This window comes from Nansenia antarctica (assembly GCF_963989245.1).
Source record: "Nansenia antarctica genome assembly, chromosome: 6".
Taxonomy (NCBI): domain Eukaryota; kingdom Metazoa; phylum Chordata; class Actinopteri; order Argentiniformes; family Microstomatidae; genus Nansenia; species Nansenia antarctica.
In genome coordinates, this window is record NC_137676.1 from 43,436,551 (window position 1) to 43,459,352 (window position 22,802).

Consider the following 22,802-nt stretch of genomic DNA (forward strand, 5'->3'; position numbering starts at 1 on the left):
ATGAAAACACACTGGGACATGTGATGCAGCACATTGTCTTTTGACATGATTAGACTGGGGAGGGTTACCTCTGGAGCCAACGCTGCAACAAAGAAAGGCACCCCTGATGGTCTCCACACCTAATTGTAGTTCCCCAGGTGTTGGGGGAGGGGGGCGGGGACTCTATCCAACAATGAGATTTACACTCACTTGTATTTGACCTGCTGAAACATACTCTCTTACACACACACACACACACACACACACCCAAACTTGTGTTCAAATAAGTGGGATAGAGCCAGACGTGGGTGGGTTGGATCCAGATGTGCACTTCTTAGCTAATTACTTTATTTGCTAATTAGCCGTTAGGTTGTTGTGTATGCATGTCCACATGAATTGGCAGCTTCTTCATTCACATGACCATGTAGACATATCATATAGGGCTTACACACCGGCAGTTCCGAACGCCGGTTCGCGTTCGGAAACCTCCGAACGTTGGCGCTGTCTGGCGAACGATACACTGGTATGAACACGGGCTCGTTCGCCAGACAGCGGCAACGTTCGGAGGTTTCCGAACGCGAACGCGAACCGGCGTTCGGAACTGCCGGTGTGAAAGCCCTAATAGTGGGGGATTCAAGGAGCAAGTGACCTAATTAAAGTGTTTGTGTCTGGAAAAGCTGTCTGTGTCTCATACACAGACAGTAATAGATTGTCGTAAATTAATGTGTTGTCCCTCTACCAAGAGGGATTAAGTGTATTTGGAAAGGAAAGTAGAGATTCTCATTCTGTTTTGTGGAGGGAGGACTGCACTCTCCTGAAAAAAAGTTATATGTGCATGCTCTGTTTACGGTGATTGCAGTTGTGACAGAAGGGGTTTGAACCCGGGGCTCCCACGCGGAAGACCCACGCATTTACCATGAGAGAACAACCTTAAAGTTTGGGGCCACACTTGAGTACAGGCAGGACTACCTATCACAAGAGCGTGATTCCCAATCACCTCTCACTTAAGGAGTCTCTGAAATATGTTCTTTTGAATTGCTCAGTGAATCCAATCTAGACACTCGGGTTTCGAGCCATTGTCCTGGTTTGACTGCATTGTCAGTGTGTAAGAGAATGACAATATTAATCACTCTTCTGCCCACTGCTTTGTCCTCCTTTCTTCTCTTTCTCTCTCAGTCCTGGAGAAGAGCGAGTTCAAGGACGAGTCGCAGTTCTTCCGTTTCTATGCTGATGAGGAGACAGAGGGCACCAGCTCCAAGAGCAAGCAGCTACGCAACGACTTCAAGCTCATCGAGAACATCCTGGCCAAGTCGCTAGTGGTACACACACATCACATTTATATAATTACATGTTTTTCTATTAGTTGATTAATCTATACATTTACTTTATTTTCCACCCCGAATTTAGGTCAAAACATTTCTAGACACAAAACCCAGGTAGTGCCTCAACAATGAGTGGGGGGGGGGTGGGGCGCTTAGGTGGCGTAGCGGGTTAAGTGCTGACCATAACCGCAGGGTCCTCGGTTTGATTCCGGCCGGGGACATATCCTGCATGTCATCCCTCCTCTCTCTCTCCTTTCCTGTCTAAACTTCACTGTATCTGTCAATAAAAATGAAAAATGCCCCACTCGGAAAAAATTACTTTAAAAAAAAATAAAAACAATGAGTGGGGGAGTCATTGGGTACTTTAAAAGTGAACAATGAAATGATGGCCTCCAAATCAAAGGTGACAATTGCCATTCCCATTCTCATAAATGATGACAAAGGGTGCCAAGCTGGCTGTTGAACTTCCTTTCCTTGGCTACAAGTCATTCACACTAGCTTTAACTTGTTAATTAATCAGATGACATTTGTTGTCAACTATTTGGTGGTCCTCTGTGACTCAGTTGGTAGAGTATGGCCCTAACAACGCATAGGTTATGGGTTTGATTCCTGCTGGGACCATATATACTGACAAATGTACAGTATGCACTTACTGTAATGTAAGTCGCTCTGGATGAAAACGTCAGCTAAATGGCATGATTAAAGTATTAGTTGATTAATCTGAACAGCCCTTATAAACACGTGTGATCATGATGGGACCAGGCATTGTCATTTCAAGTGTTTGGCTGCAGCTCTAACAAGATGCTCCCCACTGTCATTTGAATGGCATGTTGACTGCCACAGAGAGCTTAAGTAAAATCACAGGTTTAAGTGGTCAAATCAAGAGAGAGGGCATAATAAAAGACAGCTACGTCCTCCTCCCCATCAGGACCCAATGTGTGTGATGACGTTAACAACATCTGTCTCTGGGTATCAGAGTGCACACACACAAGTCTCATCCACTCAGTGTCTCGACTGAAAAACCATCTCCTCGTCTTGCTCTGAATAGAACACATGCCTTTGAAGTTGTTCCGAGCTTATTCATAGCATTTGTGTTTTGGAAAGGGAATCAGCAGTGTTTTTATGATCTGAGTTCTTCCTTATGCTAGCCCCCTTTGCTGATAGGAGGGTTGTCAGCATTGATATTCCAATATTCAACTGGGGATAAGTTCTTAAATTGCTTTAATGACAATATACCACTAAAAGCCTAGACTTGACCTGTTTACTTACAATTCAAATAACACTAGATGACATGGTTTAGTTGACCTATTACCCAATTAATCTACCAGGGTGAATCTTCCTGGGTTTGCACACACACAACACAGTAGCATGACACACATAATAACTTTGTTTTGGTTTAGTCGGATGCCAATGCTCACACATGGGCAGTTTAGTTGAAATGCATTTGAGAAGGATATTCCCGAGGTTTGTCTTCCTGGGGATGATTGGAAAAAGCTGTTCCCGGAGACAAGCCATCACGTTTATGCCTCCCATGCATGACCGCCACTCTGACTCTACATAGACCAATTATGTAACTCTCCAATGGGTTGCCAGATTTGTCTCTGACCTTTATGATTATTCACAGTTGATTAAACATGTTTGTCATTTCTAAGTGGCAACCTGCAGGATAATTGTGTTCTGATTTACCTGACTATCACAGATCATGATGCGTCTGACTCTATTTGCCTCTCTCTCGCTTTCTCCCTCTCTCCCTCTCCTGGCCCATGCCCCCTTCTCTCTTTGCTCGTCAACACCCTGCAACTCTCTGTCATGACATTTAACAACAGGTGCTGGAAGAATGAGAGGAAAGGTCAAACCCAGAAAAAGGGCGGGAAACTGCTGAGCTACATTGTGTCTGGCTAACATTAGCATTATAATACACCTTAACAGAGGAGGAAGTGCACGTTTTTGCTTTTCTACGAGAAGTGGTCACGCCCCATCCCTAATGATTAACCGTAATCCTCCCAATAGCTATTATTAAAGTGACTCCTTTTAGACGTCTCCTCAGACAGGGCGTTAGCGATAGCCATCTTATCAGAGCGCTGCAGGCTGCAGCAGGGAGATTGCCCACAGGCTAAACTAGCTAATGCTCTTGGCAATGACAGCATTGCAGTGTGACCATACCCTCCGGTAACGGGAATGACAGCTACGTCAGCTCCGAATTTAAGCCATCTCTCAGATGATGACACACACATGTCATAATAATCAATTCAAAGGAATTAAATCATGATGTTGTGTTGACTCATCGTGTGTAGATGCACAGAGATTGAGTAAATGTCATGACTTCAGTGTTTTGTCTGAGCTCGGCTTGGGTTTTGCTTTTGAATCCCAAGGATAGAGTATGCCAAAAAGTATGTCGCTAAGAACAGGTCAAATCCATGGTTGATGATGTTCTCTGCTCTCCCCTGTAGATTCATCCTGAGGAAGAAGACTATGGCTTTGAGATTGAGGAGAAGAACAAGGCCATCGTGGTGAAGTCTGTCACCAGGGGCTCTCACGCTGAGGTGAGTCCAAACACTCACAAACATAAACACACACACACACAGTGTACAGTAGTACTTGGTCTCTCTCTAATCTATTTTTTTTCTCTCTCTCTCTCACGCTTTCTCTTTCACACACACTAATGCATGGGCATGAACACATAACACACACACACACACACACACACACTTCCCGCTTGTCCTCCTCCCTGCCAAAGCCCATTAGTCCCGGTGGGCCAGGCTGTGGAGTGTTCAGATGTGTTCTGTCACTCTGACTGTCCCTCTCCTGGGGGGTGTGGGTCTATTCTCAGTGAGCGGAGAGCGATTAGGCATGCCTGCTCACATCACCCCCAGAGACACAGCAACACAACACTGACATCTCAGCTATATCTGTCTGTTTATCTGTTTGCAGATCACATGGGACAACAGCCTTTTAGCCTTCTCGCCTCTTTTTTACAATCCTTCTCTTGTCTATCCTCACTCCTTCTCGCCTCCCCCTTTTCTGTCTTCCTGCTATTCTTGTCCCCCTTACTTTGTTGTTTTATTCTTCTCACTGTTTCACTCTCCTGACTTCTCTTCCCCACTCTCTCCACCGCTCTGGCTGTTCTCTCTCTCCACTGCCGCTCCTTCATTTCGTTTTTCATCTTGCTCTCACCCTCCTCCCTTCTTCACTTGTTCCCTAAGATCTTCTCTAAACCTGCAATTTCCTCTACTGTTTCTTCACATTTGACCTTATCTTGAATCCCAAATGAACATATATCCCCAACCCTCTAGACACTCAGTATCTACTGTGGGGTAGGGGGTAGGGGCTAGGGGTTGATTTTGTACAATACCCCTGTCCCGTTAATATGCCCCTATATCGTTAATTAATCTTCCCGATTCCAAACAGTGACAGTGTAGTTACACTTTGCCACAGTCCCCAGTGTGACAGCCTAGTGAATGAGGCCCAGCTGATTCCCATGGTCCAAGGAAAAGACATGGGAGGGAGAGAGGGAGAATACCAATAACCCCCTCCATACACACATACACACACACACACACACACACACACACACACACACACACACACACACACACTGATAGCTGCCGTGGCCACTGTGCCTGCTTGTCTCTCCACTCTGGGCTGCCTTCCAGAGTGAGACCCCCAATATACCCCCGGGCAACCATAGCCAAACCCCCAGGACACCATTGCCAAGCGCAACATCCCTGAATCTGGGCCCAAGGCCCTGGGGAGGACATAGAGACCTTATTCTCATGACCAGAGACATGCAACCCCTAGCAGAGTTCAACTGCCATAGCATTAGTGTGAATAGATATTATTAAAACATATATTTATTTTAAATAGTCTTCTTAATGGTTCTCAATTATCATAATCATACAAAGCTGACAAAATATACATTTTATCTAAATCTTTACCCAGGGCAGTTTCATTGAAATATAACATATTTTTCAAGAGATTTGGTCTTGAGATGGCAGCAGTATAAAAAAAAAGACTATAAACTCTTTTAGTGGTGAAAAAGCCTGTGTTTTCCTTTCGACGGGAGGGCACAAATTCTCACTGAGGTAGCAGAAAATATCAAGGTGACCTAAAATGCCATTTATGTCTCTGCCTCTCTCCACCTCACAGATGGCTGGGCTGCAGGTGGGCAGGAAGATCTTCACCATCAACGAGGACCTTGTGTTCCTCCGACCATTCTCTGAGGTTGAGACCATGATCAACCAGTCCTTCTGCATCCGCCGCTCCCTACGCCTACTGGTGGCCAACAAGGCCAAGGAGTGAGTTACTATCATCACTCACTTATGCACACTGAGCAGAGACAAAAGGGAGGAAAAGGGATAAAATCGCAGCAGTTATTTGAAGACCCTAATAATGGAATCCATTCTTTCTCTCTCTCTCTTGCTCCCTCTCTCTTTCTCTTTCTCATTGATAACAGGATTGTGAAGATTCCAGACACTCCTGATGCCTTGTCTTTTAAACTATCTGGCTCCTCTCCTCCTCATGTACACGCAGTAAGAAAAGGTACGTGACAATCATGGCTCTGATGATTAATGACTATGACTGCTGCTCATTGGTGTATAGGAGTTTAACAATTATATTTTGTGGCACCCCACACATGGAACATACAACACACATCATAGTAAGAGTGGGGATGAGGTTCTGTTACCTGCTTAGACACCTGTCAGCTTTAGTTTTTCTTCCCTGAGTCCAAGACCACCTGTTGGCTATATCACGGTCAGAGTTCAAACTGTAAAAAGACCACGAGCCGCGACTACTGCCCTCCACCCCACCCAAAGCTTCAGCCGAGCCTAACTCTTCATCGTTAAAACCACCTGGGACACTCTCCCCGCTCAAGACCTGCCAAGCAGATGTTTATATCGTATTTAAAAAGGGAGAAAAAAAAAGAAAGAAAGATTTATGAGTCACAAGCGAGGGATGCATCCAAATGTGTAAAACAGCTGGAGGGAGGAAAAATAGGGAAAATGGCCGCTGCCTTCTGCATCTGGAGAGCACAATCCCGGGCCTCGCTCCTCTTTGTTATGACTGAAGGAGCTCACACATTCCCTGACCTCTCCACACTCCTCCTCTCTCTACAACCACAGTCTGTGGATTCTGTCCCTCTCCTCCAGCTACTGGCCCCGAAGGAGTTGTCTTTAGATGATGTCAGACTCCCCAGCACTCTCTGTTCTTCTAAATCAGTCCCTGGCTTGATGGCTCGGGGTGGGGTTGTTGCTAAACTTAACGTGTACTTTAAACCCTCAGGGGGATGACATGGGTATATGGTCACTATATAATAGCACTATATCATTATGTATGTGCAGTGTATTTCTTGGCAACGCACTGGCTAAATAGCAGACTGTTTTAGTTTTTCTATGTTAACCACACACACGTACAGTCTGATATTATTATGGGGTCACCATAACAACAGCATAGGTATATATCCGGAGGTTATATTCAGCCACTGTGTTCCCACCCACTTTGACCCCTGACATCTGGTGATTTCAGGGTGGGAGGCGGCAGCGGCAGGGCTGCAGCCAGGTCAGTGCATCCTGAAGGTCAACGGCAACAACGTCAACCACAGCAGCTATGAGGAGGTGCTGGAGCACTTCAGCTCTCACCACACACACCAGGAACAACCAGACATGGTGAGAGGTTTCTTCAATGTATCAGATGAGGCCCAATTGATCACCTACACAGTAGCTGTGAACCCACCCGCCGTATCCATGTTTTTTTCTAGTTTGGATTAAACCTCACTGTTGCTCACTCCTCCACTGTTTTCAGTGCTATTCCAGTACTTTTTCCTTGTTTTTACTTTCCTTCTGCGTCAAATATTTTGCCTTTAACCTGCCATTACTCCATCTTGGGACGGTTCTGAATGTACTTTTTGGCTGTTTCGTTAGACTTTTTTGTATACTCTGGCTCTTCTGTCAAATCCCCTCTGCTCATGCCCAGTCAACAGTTTCATCAGAGCTCCCCTGTTTAGACAGTGTCGTTCCAACTTCTCTGTTTGTTCATTCAATGACTTGTTAAATTGCCAGGATGTTGTTGATGTCCCAGTGCCATGTTCTATGCCAAAAGATACACACTTGGGTGTATAACCAGGCAAACACTAATAGGTGTAGACATACACACACACACACACACACACACGCACGCACACATGCACACACACTCAGGAGTGATGATTGAGCCCAGTGTTGTCCTCTGTGCTGTCAGTACCAGTGGGTGTACCGTGCATTTGAGGATGTGGAGGAACAGCAGCAGGAAGAGGGGGAGGGGTCATTCAGGGCCTGCCCAGCAGAGAACGGCTCTGACACCGAGGAGGAGAATGGCACTAATGGAACAGGTACAGTAAGGGTGTGTGTGTGTGTGTGTGTGTGTGTGTGTGTGTGTGTGTGTGCGTGTGTGTGCACGCGTGTGCCTGTGTGTGTGTTTGTCAAAGTCTGTACATTTAAAATGTATATGTGAAAGCGCACTTAAAAATATACCATGCATTCTAAAGCTTGTAATATGCCATTGTATCACATATCTATCACATAGACTATAGAGGTCTGGGGAGGCTGTCCCTGTGTGAAGACGCTCCACTGGTGAGCATGACTGTGGACAACGTGCACCTGGAGCATGGAGTGGTCTATGAGTACGTCAGCACGGCCGGCATCAAGAGTCATGTGCTGGAGAAGATGGTGGAGCCTAAGGGCTGCTTCAGCCTCACCGCCAAGGTACAGTGTGTGACTCAACACCCACCCATATCCCTGGTCACAGGTAGTTGTGGTTTCCGTCAGTGTGGTATAGAAGTACAAAAACACTTTTTACGTCCATATCCTGTTATTTAGCAAATAGTAACAGACACATTTTTCCAAAAATGGAAGCAGATTGGACCCCATTTCTGCCCACAAGGTTGATAAATAACCGTGAGATGTTTCGACTAGAGGTATGCGGTAACTCACAGACATTGGATTTTAGAGTGAACTTCATTCTGTGTCCCGTCAGATCCTGGAGGCCTTCGCCAGTGACGACAGCCATTTTGTGCGGAACTGTAGCCAGCTGATCTCCCAGAGTGACCGCGTGGTCTCCATGCCCCAGTACGAGTTCAGGAACATCTGTGACACCAAGCTGGCGAGCATCCGCCGACGCATCAGCAGCTACCAACAGGTACGACTGCCGTTGTATCATATCCATTCTCTAGAATATCCATTCTCTCTAAAAAAAAGGAAAACTACTGGATTACACACACACACACACACACACACACACACACTCATAATCAGCATACAAAATGTATAAATCAGCAGCTATAAACAGGTATACGGACCCTCATGACTCCTTCACAAGCCCCCCCCCCCCACCCCAACACACAGACAAACAAACACACTATGCACACACCTGCACACAAGTGTTGACCAATAGTCATTACGTGACAGCAATGAAGATACATTCTGTTACTCTTCATAATTGTTCTAGAAAGTTTTAATCATTGCGTGTTTACACTGTAGTTTGCCTTGGAGTTGAGGAACAAGGCATGGCCCCCGTTTAAGCAAGCAGGGGTGAGGCCTCACCCGCTGGGCTGCATGGACTTTGTGCCCACCAACTGCCACGTCAACCTGATGCAGGTGTCCTACCCCAAGAGCACCACCACCGCAGGACGGACCTTCAGCATCCGCTTCGGACGCAAGAACTCCTTCTTCGGCCTGGACCCCGACCAAGGTGAGGAGAGCTCAGAGACATAGGAGCAGAGGAGGCTGTGGTACTGTGGTGTAGGAGTGCCCTTGAACACACACACACTCTCTCTCTCTCTCTCACACACACACACACACACACACACACACACACACACACACACACACACACACACACACACACACAGATGGCAGCTCAGAGCTACAGTATAGACAATAATATCTGTTTAAACAAAGCACATTTTAACATCAGATGACAATATTCCCTTTACAATATCAAACAGCTCTCCAATTAAGCATTTAAACTAATTACCCTCATGGCCAATTAAATCCCACAATACTAATGACTGAGTAAGCCTACTCGTCACAAACCTAACCTCATGAATTAGCCACGATGACATTTCCCACAGTAAATTAGCAGAGACGTGGTAGTGTAATCCCACTGCTGAAATGGTCTCCATTAGGCAGCCATTAAGACTCCATTAGCTTGAGGCAAATCCCCATACTGACATGTGGAAGGATCCTCTCTCCGCTGCTGCTTCTCTGACTGGTGATGTCATCCAAGCAAGCCCTCCAGGGCACTGTGAGTGGCATGTTCTAAAGATAAGAGAGAGGGGAAAGGGGCGGGGGGACAGAGGGGGATTTCAATGCAGACTTTTAACGTGGGGGTGGGGAGCGGAGAGAGGAGCGAGAGAGGAAAGGTGATAGAAATAGAGGGAGAGAGAGAGCAGGAGGAGGGGAGATCTAGAAGGAGAAAGCAAGAGAAGGAGAGAGAGAGAGAGTTATTAACAGGGGCAGCCCTTTCCACACCTGTGCTTTTGTGTATTATGTGATGGCGTCTACAGAGAAGGAGGCCTGCCGTTTGGCCCGACCCCCGCCCCTGTCTCACCCTGCCAGAGACATGCTCTCTCTGGGGAAAAGAGGAGGAAGGCAATAACAGACCACAGTCTGAGTGGAAGATTACCCGTAGCATTGTTAGCATTGTTGCACGCTACCTCCTCCTCCCTCTCAGACCCATTTCACATCTGCTGTACAGTCAGTGGTGCTGCCACTGCTGCCGATACAGTTCAAGCATTTACTTTCAACATATGCCTGAAAGAATGCAATCCTCTAGCAGCCATGGAATCTAAGGGTTCCTGAGCTTAACGCCTCACAGTCTTTTACGACTTCTCACTGACAGCTTCATTGGTTCTGCGGCGGTCTGAAATGCATTGAGTCACTGGGCCAAATTTCCTGAGGTGATGCAAAATTGCCTTCTTTATTGTGTACGTAGCATAGCTTCAGCGAGTGCTCAATGGGGTGAATGTGTTGAAAGAATAGTAGGTCTTGTCTCCGTAATCATTGCCTATTATGTGCCAACGCTACACCTTCACAACCAGCGATTAGGACATCATGTCTGCTCTGTCTACAGATTCTGAATGCTTGAAGGTTTAGATCATTGCACGTGAAACTAACGTTTGACTCAAAGAAGCCTTTTTGAGGAGTGTGTTTTTGTACCTTCGTTTTTGCAACAATTTGCCCAGCAGTTGTCCTAAAAAGTCCATTTTATGAAAGCTTACTTTCATATAGTGAAAATCAGGTCAGATTATTAATATTATTCTGCATAAAGACTGAACATCTAATGTGAGGGTCTCTGGAAGTGAGAGTTAAGTCTTAACATCTTTCCTCTGCTACCACTCTCTGATTCCCTCTTACCTATATTGACTTGATTCTGTATTAATATTGTCATAACTCTTGTGTGTCTCCCCCCCCCCCCCCCCTCTCCCTCTTATAGCTAACCTGAACCCCATGTCCCACGCCCAGCACTGTGTGACCAGTATGGGTGCCCCCTCCTGGAGCTGCAGTGGCCTCGGGGAGGAAGGGGAGGGCGAGGGGGATGGCACAAGGGAGGGTGAGGGACTCAAAGACAAGAGGAAAGCCCCCCATGGTGAGTGTGGGCTCAGCTTCCTTCTGAAACAGGAAGACATGGAGACCCAGGATGCCTACATTCGCCTCTACAGCCGTCTGGATATTGCAGTGAGGGAGATGAGGCAGTATGTCGCCCAGATAGACGTGTAAGTACCAGAGAAGTATTTGCGAGTACAATAAATAGATGAGTTTCATGGATAGATGGTTGGTATCCCATTTGACCTGCAGTGTATGTGGCACTCAAGTCTGGTTGCAAAAGCAATTCAACAAATATGCATAGCTATAATTGGTAGGTGTAACTGAATGTTGACATATTGAATACATTTTGCCATCTGAATAACAATTACAGTTATAGGCTCACCAAGGCATGCATTACATATATATCAGAACTGTTTATTTTTTATAGTTCCTGTAGTCTCTTCAAGGACATTTGCCTCAAAGGATCTCAGTTATTTTGCATGAAAAGTAAGCAGTTAGGTGCTTATGAAGCCATTGTCCCTAGACACCCTTCCGGAGAACTCTTTGGCTGCCTGCCCTTTTTGCTTGTTTAACTCTTTGAAAAGGGTGCATTCTTCAGTCCAAAAATATTTATGGGCCAGCCTAAGAGGAACAGGCAGTGAAGCCATAACACCATTGAGAGGAGGGGAAACCTTCACTTCCATCCGCCTGCTCTCTCACATAACTTCCTGAGAGAGAGAGAGAGAGAGAGAGAGAGAGAGAGAGAGAGAGAGAGAGAGAGAGAGAGAGAGAGAGAGAGAGAGAGAGAGAGAGAGAGAGAGAGAGAGAGAGAGAGAGAGAGAGAGAGAGAGAGAGAGAGAGAGAGAGAGAGAGAGAGAGAGAGAGAGAGAGAGAGAGAGAGAGAGAGAGAGAGAGAGAGAGAGAGAGAGAGAGAGAGAGAGAGAGAGAGAGAGAGAGACACGTATCTCTACCCTGACCTGACTCTGTCTGTGTATGCAGCCTCCTCTCCTCCATCACGGAGCCCACCCAGCCCCAGGGGAGTGAGCCCCCGGCCTATGAGGCCCCCCAACCTCCGTCCCTGGCCCCAGCGGAGGAAGGGGACCAGGATAAGGTCGAGCACGGGGGCATCAAGAGGGTCTGCTTCAAAGTGACAGAGGAAGACCAGGAGGACTCTGGTCATGACACCATGAGCTACAGGGATTCATACAGGTGAGAACATAGGGAAAGGTTGCGCCTACTGTAGGGCTGTTCCATATGGCCTAAAATGATTGAAATATTTTCAGATTATATATAATATACATCTCAATATTACATATAAGGAGAAAAATAGCTAGTATGAGGCTTAATATGAAGATCAAATACACTTCTCATTCCAATAAACAGTTTGCATTTACTATGTACACGTCTTTTCTAGGGACCGCTAGGCCATAGATTGCACATTATTATTGATTTAATTTTCTTAATGGTTACGGTCAGGATTGGATTAGGGGTAAGGAATCTGATCCACAACGATTTGAAAGAGCGGTGATGTTTATTCTGCTCTGCGATCCCTATGAACTGAACCAGCAAAAACTAAAATCTCCCCGTTTTACTTTTTACATAATCAACTGTAATACATATCGCTTTCCTTTCCTTTTGACTCCAAAATACTTTCCAGATGTGGGGAGTGTCATTTAAAACTGGATCAAGGGCTAAAAATGTATCCGTGGAAGACCTTGGTTATGTCACCCGCACTCCTCTCGCCAGCAAGGTTTAGTTCATTCAGATGTGTCTGTGCGTGTGTGCTTATGCGTGAGTGCGTGCGTGTGTGTGTCTGATTGTGCACTTGTGCTTGTGCTTGTATGTGTCTGCTTCTGCGCGTGTGCTTGTGCATGTATGTGTGTGAACCATCTGGGCCCTGGTCCACATAGGTTCCACCCACCACCACCACCACCCACTAAGAAGCAGTTATTGGCTCCTAGAGAGTGTAGTAGTATGTAATACAGCTAAATGAGTGGGCTTGCCTGCCTCTCTGCCCAGTCTGTCATTTAAAATGAGACCAGCGGTGCTCGTTATAGCAAAACAACCATTGGGTCGGGTGAGCTCACTCACTGTTGCAGGAAAAACATCAGGCAAATGCAGGACATGCCAGATTTAACTACTGTAGTATGTTTGCAGTTAGCATTATGTTAGCATGCAGCAAGCTACAGTTAGCATTATGTTAGCATGCAGCAAGCTACAGTTAGCATTATGTTAGCATGCAGCAAGCTACAGTTAGCATTATGTTAGCATGCAGCAAGCTGCAGGCAATTTGATGGCTCAGGGGGCTACATGTAGATGGGGAGTTATTCCCAAAAGCACTAATAGAAAACAGATCATAATTAAAGGTGCTGTATATAAATAGCATTCATTTTGAAAAATGGAGCACTGCAGAGATGGAGAGATAATGGAGGGAGAGAGATGATAGGATAGAGAGGGGGATGAACAGGCAGTGGGACTTAGACAAAGGAAGATGAGAAAAGAAAGAGGGAGTTTTAGATGAAGCAGTCTGGTAGAATATGTAGGGCGGGCCGTTCCAAACCTGTCACTCACACGGTTAGGAAGTTATCACCCCTGAGTCTTCATTCCTGGCACAAGGTGTGTGTGATTAAAATCTGGAACACTGTGTGTGTGTGTGTGTGTGTGTGTGTGTGTGTGTGTGTGTGTGTGTGTGTGTGTGTGTGTGTCTGTGTGTCTGTGTGTCTGTGTGTGTGTGTGTGTGTGTGTGTGTGTGTGTATCTGTCTGTGCGTGTATGCACGCAAGATTCAAAGGTTGGTCCTCCAGTTCCAGCTCTGAGAGAATCAGGATCTCATTGAGAGGCACAGGAGTTTACAGCTACGGCAGTAACAGTCTACCTCCAACACAATAGCCAACTCATTCAGATCTAGTGCCTTTCATTTGTTTCCAGCTTACATTGTTGCTTGTCATCAAGCCAAGCTGGATGACGGCAAGGACAACAGCTATTGTTTTTTTATTCAGAAGCACCTCGACAATAGCTTCTTTTAGCACCTTCATCGTACTGTAAACAATTCAGAATTTACATCATAATGTCACCAAACACAACGCATTCAGAGAATATTTGCAGCAGACGGTGTGTAATCTGCAGTTTATGTGCCATAAATCTTCCCCGTAAGCGTCTTTTAAGACTTTTGATAATTACACTCAGCTTAGCTATTTAACTACGCATTTCAGGCAAGGTGAGGCATATTGTAAATCTGTCAGTTGAAAATACATGGATAACTGTGCTGACAGTTATAAAGCTTGAGTATTGTGTTTTGAAAGTATCATTATCATAAGTATAAATGTGGGGTGACTGAGACATGTGATATCTTGATAATTGTGGATATCGTCATAGCCACATACTGTGCAGTATTAGGACTGTTCAATGGAATGCATGTGAGTCGTGCCAATGAAGTAAGTTGTTGTTGTTTGTCGGTTCTGTGAGAAATATTTAATGACAGTATTTCAAGGCCTATATAGATCCCATAAAACATTTCCAGTCAGTTGGAATTATTTGACAGGGTAATTACAAGACAGCCTCCAAATTCACTCTGTGGTTTCTAGAGGGAATTAACATTTACTGTGTGTGTGTGTGTGTGTGTGTGTGTGTGTGTGTGTGTGTGTGTGTGTGTGTGTGTGTGTGTGTGTGTGTGCGTGTGTGTGTTTTCAGTGAATGCAACAGCAACAGGGATTCGGTCCTGTCGTACACCAGTGTGCGCAGCAACAGTTCTTACCTGGGAAGTGACGAGATGGGCTCAGGTAATAGCCTTTTGAACACCAACCAACATATCTTTGCTCCCCTCTCACATTCCAGCTGTATGAAAATACAACACCCTCCTTAGATGTTGTTTGGTGAACTCACTATTGCTTTCTCTCTTTATTCAGGTGATGAGCTGCCTTGTGACATGAGGATTTCCTCAGACAAGCAGGACAAGTTGCATGGCTGTCTGGAGCACCTTTTCAACCAGGTGCAGTAGCTCTGTACATTCATGTTCAATGTTTAAATGTTCATGTTCATGGTGATCTCACTCAGTTTTCAGTGTTCACTCTGCTTTGTAGTGGATTTTGATCTTCTATATGATCCCTATATTTTCAAGAAGGGTTTTACAACACACAAACGCACACACACGCGCGCACACGCACACACACACACACACACAAACACAAACATTTGGCAACAATCATTCTGATAGCATTCACTACACATCTGTAATGTGTTACCTTGTGTGGGTCTCTCCTCTTCTCTTACAATGTCATCCTGTTTCTCTCCGCTATCTCTCTTTCACATAAACACACACACACTCATTCTCGCGCATATACACATACACACACACACACACACACACAAAAACACATACACACACACTCTCACTCTCTTCTTGCTTCTCCCCTCCTCTTATAAGCATTGCATACCCTTTGACCTCTCTCCCACTCCCTCAGGAGCGCCACCATTTTGGCTACTATTGATTTCCTGGGCCCAATTTCCTCTCCAGATGTAAACAGAGGTTTAGGGCTGTGAAAGGCTGCCTTGTTGTTGTTGCTGAAAGACTGAGACCAGACTCTATATTTAGAGAGGGGGTGTGAGTGAGAGAGTGGTATGACCAAATGTTTTTATGTGTCTAACTCTCCTCTGCAGGTGGACTCCATCAACAGCCTGCTCAAAGGGCCTGTCATGACCAAGGCCTGCGAGGAGACCAAGCACTTTCACCCCGACCACACTCAGCCAGGTGTGTGTGTGTGTGTGTGTGTGTGTGTGTGTGTGTGCGCGTGTGTGTGCGTGTGTGTGTGCATGTGTCTCTGTGTGCGTGTAAGGGAGACTCCTTATGAGTTTGTGTGCATGTTTGTGTGTGCATATAAAGAATAATTTTGTAGAATGACCATTTATACTGTTAAGCTATAATAATAAAAAAAAATTGCAGAGTTCCGACATACTGAGGACTGGACAGTGCGCTGTCGTTACATCATCCACAAGAACATCCAGGAGGACCCTTGGAACCTACCCAGCTCCATCAAGACACTGGTGGAGAGCCTGCAGAGATTTGTGGATGGTTAGTCTCTCTCTCTCTCCCTCTCTCTCTCTCTCACACATGCACACTCGCCCTCACCCTCACTCTTGCACACACACACACACACACACACACACACACACACACACACACACATACACACACACACACACATACACACACACACACTCACACACACTCACACTCACCACCCTTTTATCTGAGGCTGTATCACTCAGTTAGCTACAGTAATAAAAAAAAACTACTTTCTTCACCTTCTGTAGATGGGAAGAACCAGCTGCTTCTAGCCCTGCTCAAGTGCACAGGTAAGTCTTATGGAGCAATGAAAAGAAAGCCAATGTACAGTTTGCTGCTCTCAACGCAGATCATAGTGAAGCTCAGTGATACTGTAGATACAGTAACATTTAGACCAACTTGGGTCATAATGAGGACTTTTATTGGTCCATAGTTGGGTTTGGCCATGTGCCAGGCTTGGGCTTGCCACGACAGAGCTGTGTTTAATTTGAGATATAATCTCGTGTGTCTGTGTGTGTGTGTTGGAGTCTGCTATCGCTGTCTGGCAACATGAGGACCAAAGAGACGTCAATGGAAGTCAGGGAAGCCATTATGATAAATATGACTTTCACAGAGGATGGGTTAGGGTTAGAGTTATACAGAGGATGGGTTAGGGTTAGGGTTATCCTGGAGAATGCTCACCGTGATGAAGGAAGCCCCCAGAACAACTGGCCACAGATCCTCTCCAGGAGGTAGGCGTGGATGTGTCAGAGACCATCATCCACAGAAGAGTTCACACAGAATGCAATTGGATAAAGGTTGGGTCCTTTTGCTAGACTTTTTTGTGTGCTCGAGCTCCTAAAAATGGGCCGGGCTTGGGCCTCATCTCAATGGGCACGGGTCAGGTTGGGCTCGAAGCTTGAGGCCTGTTTCAAACTCTTGCTTGCTTCCGGTTTGTTTGTGTGTCACTGAAGAGGAGAGAGGAACAGCTACTTTGAAGTCATGCTGTGACATATGGCAGTTATTAATGGACCTGTCCTCATGGGGGACCAACACTGATGGAGCAGATTGTCAACCACCTCCACCCCCTCCCCACCCCCACATCCTCCCTCACCCCCAAGCCGTGTTTGATTAGAAAAGAAAAAAGATTACAAAGGTTCTACATAAACCGAAAAATAGTTCTTCGGCTCTCCCTTTAAAGAGCCCTTCTTAGTGCCTCATAGACAGGGAAAGCCAAAGAACAGTGTAAGGTGGTAGATTAGACTTGCTTGTTGCTTGGTTAGGAGACTGATTGATGGTTGCGCGTGTGTGTGTGTGTGTGTGTGTGTGTGTGTGTGTGAGAATGAATAATACCCCTCTCTCCTCTATCTCTTGCACTCTCTCAATACCCTCTGCTACCTTTCTCTGTTGCTCTTCTCTCTCACACTCTATCCACTCTAACCCCACTCTCTCTATTACCTTTCCCCATCCTCCCTCTCCCCCCCCCCCCCCTCCCCTCCCCTCCCCACCTCCCCTCACCGTGGGCAGACACAGCTCTGCAGCTGCGGCGGGACGTGATCTTCTGCCAGAGTGCGTCAGGGGCCCTGTGCACCCTGGCCGAGCAGTTGCTGGCGGCGCTGCGGGCGCGCTTCAACAACGCCGGCGAGTACGATGATGACAGCAAGGAGACCAGCCGCAAGTGGCTGGAGCAGGCCGCCGCCATCGGAGTGCTGCTCAACTTCCAGGCCACACTGGCGCCCCACGTGGTAAGAGCTGGTACTGTAGCAGGAATACAACTGGAATTGGTTCAGAGAAAGAAAGGGAGGGTATAGATATAATGAATTGACTTTGAGAGAGACGGGATCTTTTGGCTCTTCCAAGCCTCTCTCCACACACAGCTGTCTTCAGTGGCTCAGTCACTAAAGCAGTGAGCATGGCCCGTTGACTGAGCCCTGTGTCTGTTTCCCCTGAATAGAAGGAAGAGCGCACGATGCTGGAGGATACGAAAGCTGCCCTGTTGGACCTGGACAAAGTCACTGTCTTCTTCCGGCAGCTGGAGGATGAATGTCTTGTTGCAAGTAAGACTCTCTCTCTCATCGTTACAGACAAGACCTTATAAACCTACTGAAACCCATGTGACCTGTCAAAAAAGCTAACATTTCTGGGGTTTACCATAAAACATGTAAATACAAATCATTCACTAACATCATGACTATTAGGATTATTAATATTATTTGTATATCATGTATATGATATATTATTATTATTATTATTTGTAATTAGTATTCATTAATATTATGTATATATACAGTATGTCTATGATATATTATGATTATTTGTAATGATTAATTATGAATGACATATTTACGACAACAACAGAGCAAGCCAAACAAACAGACATGCAAAGTCCACACTATCCCTTGGATAACCAGTAAGGCTGCCTTGAATGTTATGCATGACAATGTGTAAAACGCTTTGCTGCTACTGCTATCGTCCCAGAGTTTTCCTCTGCATAGGCCTATAATTGCTGCTTGGTGCCATTGAAACACTACCGGCCACAACCAGCCCCAAATCCAGCCTCTGTGAAAGACTCCTGCATCCCAAATCTGTCCTTTTTCAGCAACAGAGATTGTGCTGCCTTGAGCAGAATATATCAAATGCATTTTCCCCATTCGGGTAGGAAAAGCTGTGCATAAAAGAGGGATTTGCTATTCTAGGTTACTGCTCAACAGTGAGTTTGGTATAGAATTGTCGTGCACACACGCACACACCCCTCGTCTCCTTCAAAACCAGTTTATCCTCATCTGAATCACTATAGGAAACATGCATACTTCAGCAGTGTGGAGCTCTCTGTCTTACACAGAGCAGGGGGCTTTGCTTAGGCTCATCGTTTATGGCATGTACATGCACTCTACAATATTGATTTGATGTGTAAGCATTAAGTTTGAGGGCTTGAGGGAGGTCACTTAGTCAAAAACCTCACGTCAAATTCTGATGGATTCGGGATTGATGGTCTCCAGACTACTGACCCGAGAAAGGTTGAATGCTCAGGGTTTTCCATAACATTTGATAGTATTGGTGGGCCAATACCGATACCTTTATTTAATTTATTTAACAGGGATTGCCATAATTAGCCAGAAGACTCATTTTCATCTGTTTATAACCTTACCACTAAAGTTAAGTTAATGAAAACCTCATCAAATTAGATGTTTAATAGATTGGTTGACTTCACAGAGTTAAAATATTATACTGGGTACTCAGTTAAAACATTCTATAAAACGGTTACACTTGAAGTAAACAATCAGGCTTATAATGTGAACGCCACCTTTGAATGGTCATCCTAAGACCAAGTGTAGGTGCAAGCCACCTGTTTACCATAAACCCTGGCTCTATTTGGGTCAGTAAGTGATTGTGTGTGTGTGTGTGTGTGTGTGTGTTGTGTCCCCAGACACACCGGTGTGTTACCAGGTGGAGGGCAGTCGGCAGGCTCTGAGGGTGACCCTGTACCTGGACAGCTGCCACTTCAGTGAACTGCCCACCAGGCTCAAGAATGGGGGAAGCCTCAAACTGCACACCGTGCTCTTCACCCGCGGTGAGTAGTACCACAGCCCTCTCGCTCTGTGGAGTAATCATATCTGAATTTGAATTCATCTTTAATCTGCAGCATCCTGCAACAAAGTGTCTACTGAATTACATGACAGTACACAGAGCCGGCAGAAGGACTTTTGTGGTACTAAGCAAGATTTTTAATGTGCCCCCCCCCCACACACATATTTTCAACTATAAAAGCAACAAACTTGCACATAACAAGGTCTATAATAAAAAGATATTTTTTAAATTAAAATTGCAAAACAAACATGGCTCTAACCAGGATTCAATCCCCAGCCTCCACTTTAGTAGACAGGCATTCTAACCAACTAAGCCATAGGGGCTTGTAACAATGAGTGTGAAACGACCCACAGTAATAATACTGTAGCCTCCCGTTTCTTCGAACGGGGGCGGCGGGGGGTGCTAGCCTAGCGCTAGTGGAGTTTTGATTGACAGACGCTTCGTCGGACGGGTGGAGAGATTTTCATTGACGGGATGTAGCCTGCGGGAAGTCGGCGGTGGTTGTGGCCCTAAGCGACTGCTTAGTCTGCTTATGCTTTCGGCCTGACAGTACATCACACAATAGCCATCTACGAAGGCATTAGCCTGGGGAACTGTCTTCAGCTCCCAGGCAAGGTTACTCATGTGAGTGTGGCCACTGAACAAGCCCTACAGAGTGCTTACCTCCGAAATCAGTTTTGAACCTTTTACAAATGCAGTTTTTGGCCCCTATGATACCTCCTCACTCCTGCAATTCTCCCGCAACTTGCACTGGGACGGTATGCATGGATGGATTTATGCATCATTAATTTTCCATAGTTACTATGTACCAATTGGTATCAGCAACCTCTTATGAAGGTTGGTATTGTTCTGTGGCACTTCAGACCCTGGCTGCGTTCGTAAATACTCTCTGAGAGCGCCGGAACGCACCCGTGGTGCTCTCAGACCATTCGGAAATGAACAGATTTAAATTGAAACCAGGGCGCTCAGAGCAGATTTCCAGAGCTTATTTACGAACGCACCCCCTGTAATGTAATACAGCAGTCTCTGAGGAGTAACCTGAATATGTAGGTTACAGTCGCCATCTACAGGCCACTTTCGTAGCATGCAGGTAATGAGCATGGAGTGGTCTGAGTTAACATTACTGTCACGTACAGACATGAAAAGAATAGTCAACACAGATCATAATGTATTGCTCCACAGACATTCTGTGATCTTTTGATGACCAACTTTTGATGTTTCATTAGATGCCGGTGTGTGTGTGTGTGTGGGGGGGGGGGTGTGTGTGGGGCTGTGGGAGTGTGTGTGTTAATGTGTCGGTCTCTCCCTGTCCCTGGGTCAGCCCTGGAGAGACCAGAGGGAGTGTCCCAACAAGACTATGTGACTATGGAGGAGTTCCAGCAGCGCACCAACGCCGTCTCTCTGGAGAGGGTCAAAGCTTACTACCGCAGACTCAGGTACACTACACTCCACCACACAATACCATACCCTACAGTAGAATACTTTACAGTTATACACGGTACAATACTCTGCTTCTGCAGGCTCAGCCTCAGTTGTACTGCAGTACAACACACACTACTTCTCAGTTGATGTAGTAGAACTGTGTATAATGCTATAATATCATGAAGAATGACAGTGTAACATTCATGATGTTCCAACAGGGCATTTTACCTGGAGAAGTCCAATCTACCCACTGACTCCAACACCACGGCTATGAAGATTGACCAGGTAACTAAACAGATATTCAGTAATGCAGTAGCAGTAATGCAGTAGGGTCAATAGCCTGTCTCCAGATCTGTACGTAGTCAATTACTTCTTTGACAATAATAATGTTTACACTTTTGACCAAACCGAATGTTACAGAATTCACCTTTACGGTCCATTGTCTCCCCTCCCCCAGCTCCTGCGCCCCCTCAACACCCTGGATGACTTGTGTCGTCTGATGCAGTCATACGTAAATGTGCGCCCCAGCGCCCAGGGCCACCCCTCGGGTGTCAGTGTCTTGTGTGTGTCCTCTGAGCTGTGTAACCGGCTGGGTGCCTGCCACATCACCATGTGTGCCACAGGGTTGCAGAGGTGAGACTGACATTGTATTCACAATTGTTCTGGCAACGACCATGTTAGGTTATACGGCATCTGACCTTCTCAACTGGAAGAAATGTCTTTAGTGTCTTTAAATGTATTCCTGTGTCAGGTGTCCTGTAAATCAGAGTGTATATCACAACTATCTTTTCAACCACTTTTGTGTGTGTGTGTGTGTGTGTGTGTGTGTGTGTTGATTAGGTGCACCCTCAGTGTGACCCTAGAGCAAGCCATGATCTTGGCTCGCAACCACGGACTCATGCCCCGTTGCATCATGCAGACAGTGGATATCATGCGCAAACAGGTACCTTATACCACATCTTAAAGGGGCATTTCACCCGTTTGTGCCCTTTTTAAGACAATAGGCCATGCGGATGTGGTTATGATGGATTATAATTTCCATTCTGGTGGGCTAGAACTGTATGTAGACGCTTTGTTTTTGTAAAACACTATTTTCTCTAATAGGGTACCAGGGTAGAGATCTCTGCCAAGAACCTTAAAGTGATGGACCAGATGCCTCCCTCTGCCCCAAGGTGCAGTACTGACTGAGACTAATATGAACCATTTCACTTTCTTATTTAAACAGTCATCCCAGGTATTATAATGATGCTCATTATTGTCTCTTTCTCCTATAGGCTCTTCAAGTTGTGTCTGCCACCCTCAGATGGAGATCTGTAGGAGTTATATTCTCTATAACAAAAGCCTTACTGATTGAGGTCAAGGGTGAAGGGGTGAGGGAGAAGGGAAGGCATCACTCTTCCTCCTCCAGGAGTCATAGACTAATGACCCCGCCCCCTCCCCCGACCCAAGAAACATTTCAGCACAGAAGCACCAGAGTCTGGATGTCACAGGGTCTGTCCCCCCCCCAAAAAAACTAACCGCTTCCTCCCCACTGCACAAGACTAGTGTTACTGATCTGGCATCCCGCCCGACAAAATACTAATCTCATGTTACTGATCTGGCAACCCGTCCAACGCGATACTGATGTTGTGATACCGATCTGGCAAGCCGTCAGTGAGTGCCCAGACTGAGTTGGAGGATCAGGAAATCAGAGAAAATAAGATTCCGGCCTTGCGTCGACGGCATAACAAAAAGATATCCACAAAGACAATGCTCATAAGGGGTTATCATTAACTGGATTAACGAAACTACCTGTAGCGAACTCTCTTCTTATTCACTTTGCCTTGGACTGCAACGTCAGTGATCTGTCTCCATCAGGGTTTGGTTTGTTACTTAGAGCTGGATGTATGGA

At 45.9% G+C, this 22,802-nt stretch overlaps 1 protein-coding gene across 1 annotated transcript in view; it reads left to right on the forward strand.

Annotated features, from left to right (window-relative positions):
* Positions 1–22,228, forward strand: part of prex1 (phosphatidylinositol-3,4,5-trisphosphate-dependent Rac exchange factor 1) — a gene marked incomplete at both ends in the record, with an annotated part of 69,074 nt that extends 46,846 nt beyond the window's left edge. The window contains 25 exon segments of the mRNA XM_080533188.1: positions 1,156–1,298; positions 3,752–3,844; positions 5,448–5,596; positions 5,755–5,840; positions 6,825–6,964; positions 7,536–7,665; positions 7,860–8,038; positions 8,310–8,471; positions 8,813–9,023; positions 10,770–11,049; positions 11,861–12,070; positions 14,551–14,639; positions 14,766–14,848; positions 15,517–15,607; positions 15,800–15,928; positions 16,171–16,212; positions 17,429–17,646; positions 17,856–17,958; positions 19,329–19,472; positions 20,811–20,925; positions 21,130–21,196; positions 21,369–21,544; positions 21,752–21,854; positions 22,016–22,083; positions 22,186–22,228. Of these exon segments, the coding sequence (XP_080389314.1) occupies positions 1,156–1,298; positions 3,752–3,844; positions 5,448–5,596; positions 5,755–5,840; positions 6,825–6,964; positions 7,536–7,665; positions 7,860–8,038; positions 8,310–8,471; positions 8,813–9,023; positions 10,770–11,049; positions 11,861–12,070; positions 14,551–14,639; positions 14,766–14,848; positions 15,517–15,607; positions 15,800–15,928; positions 16,171–16,212; positions 17,429–17,646; positions 17,856–17,958; positions 19,329–19,472; positions 20,811–20,925; positions 21,130–21,196; positions 21,369–21,544; positions 21,752–21,854; positions 22,016–22,083; positions 22,186–22,228 (3,254 nt within the window).
* Positions 22,229–22,802: the final 574 nt, after the last annotated feature.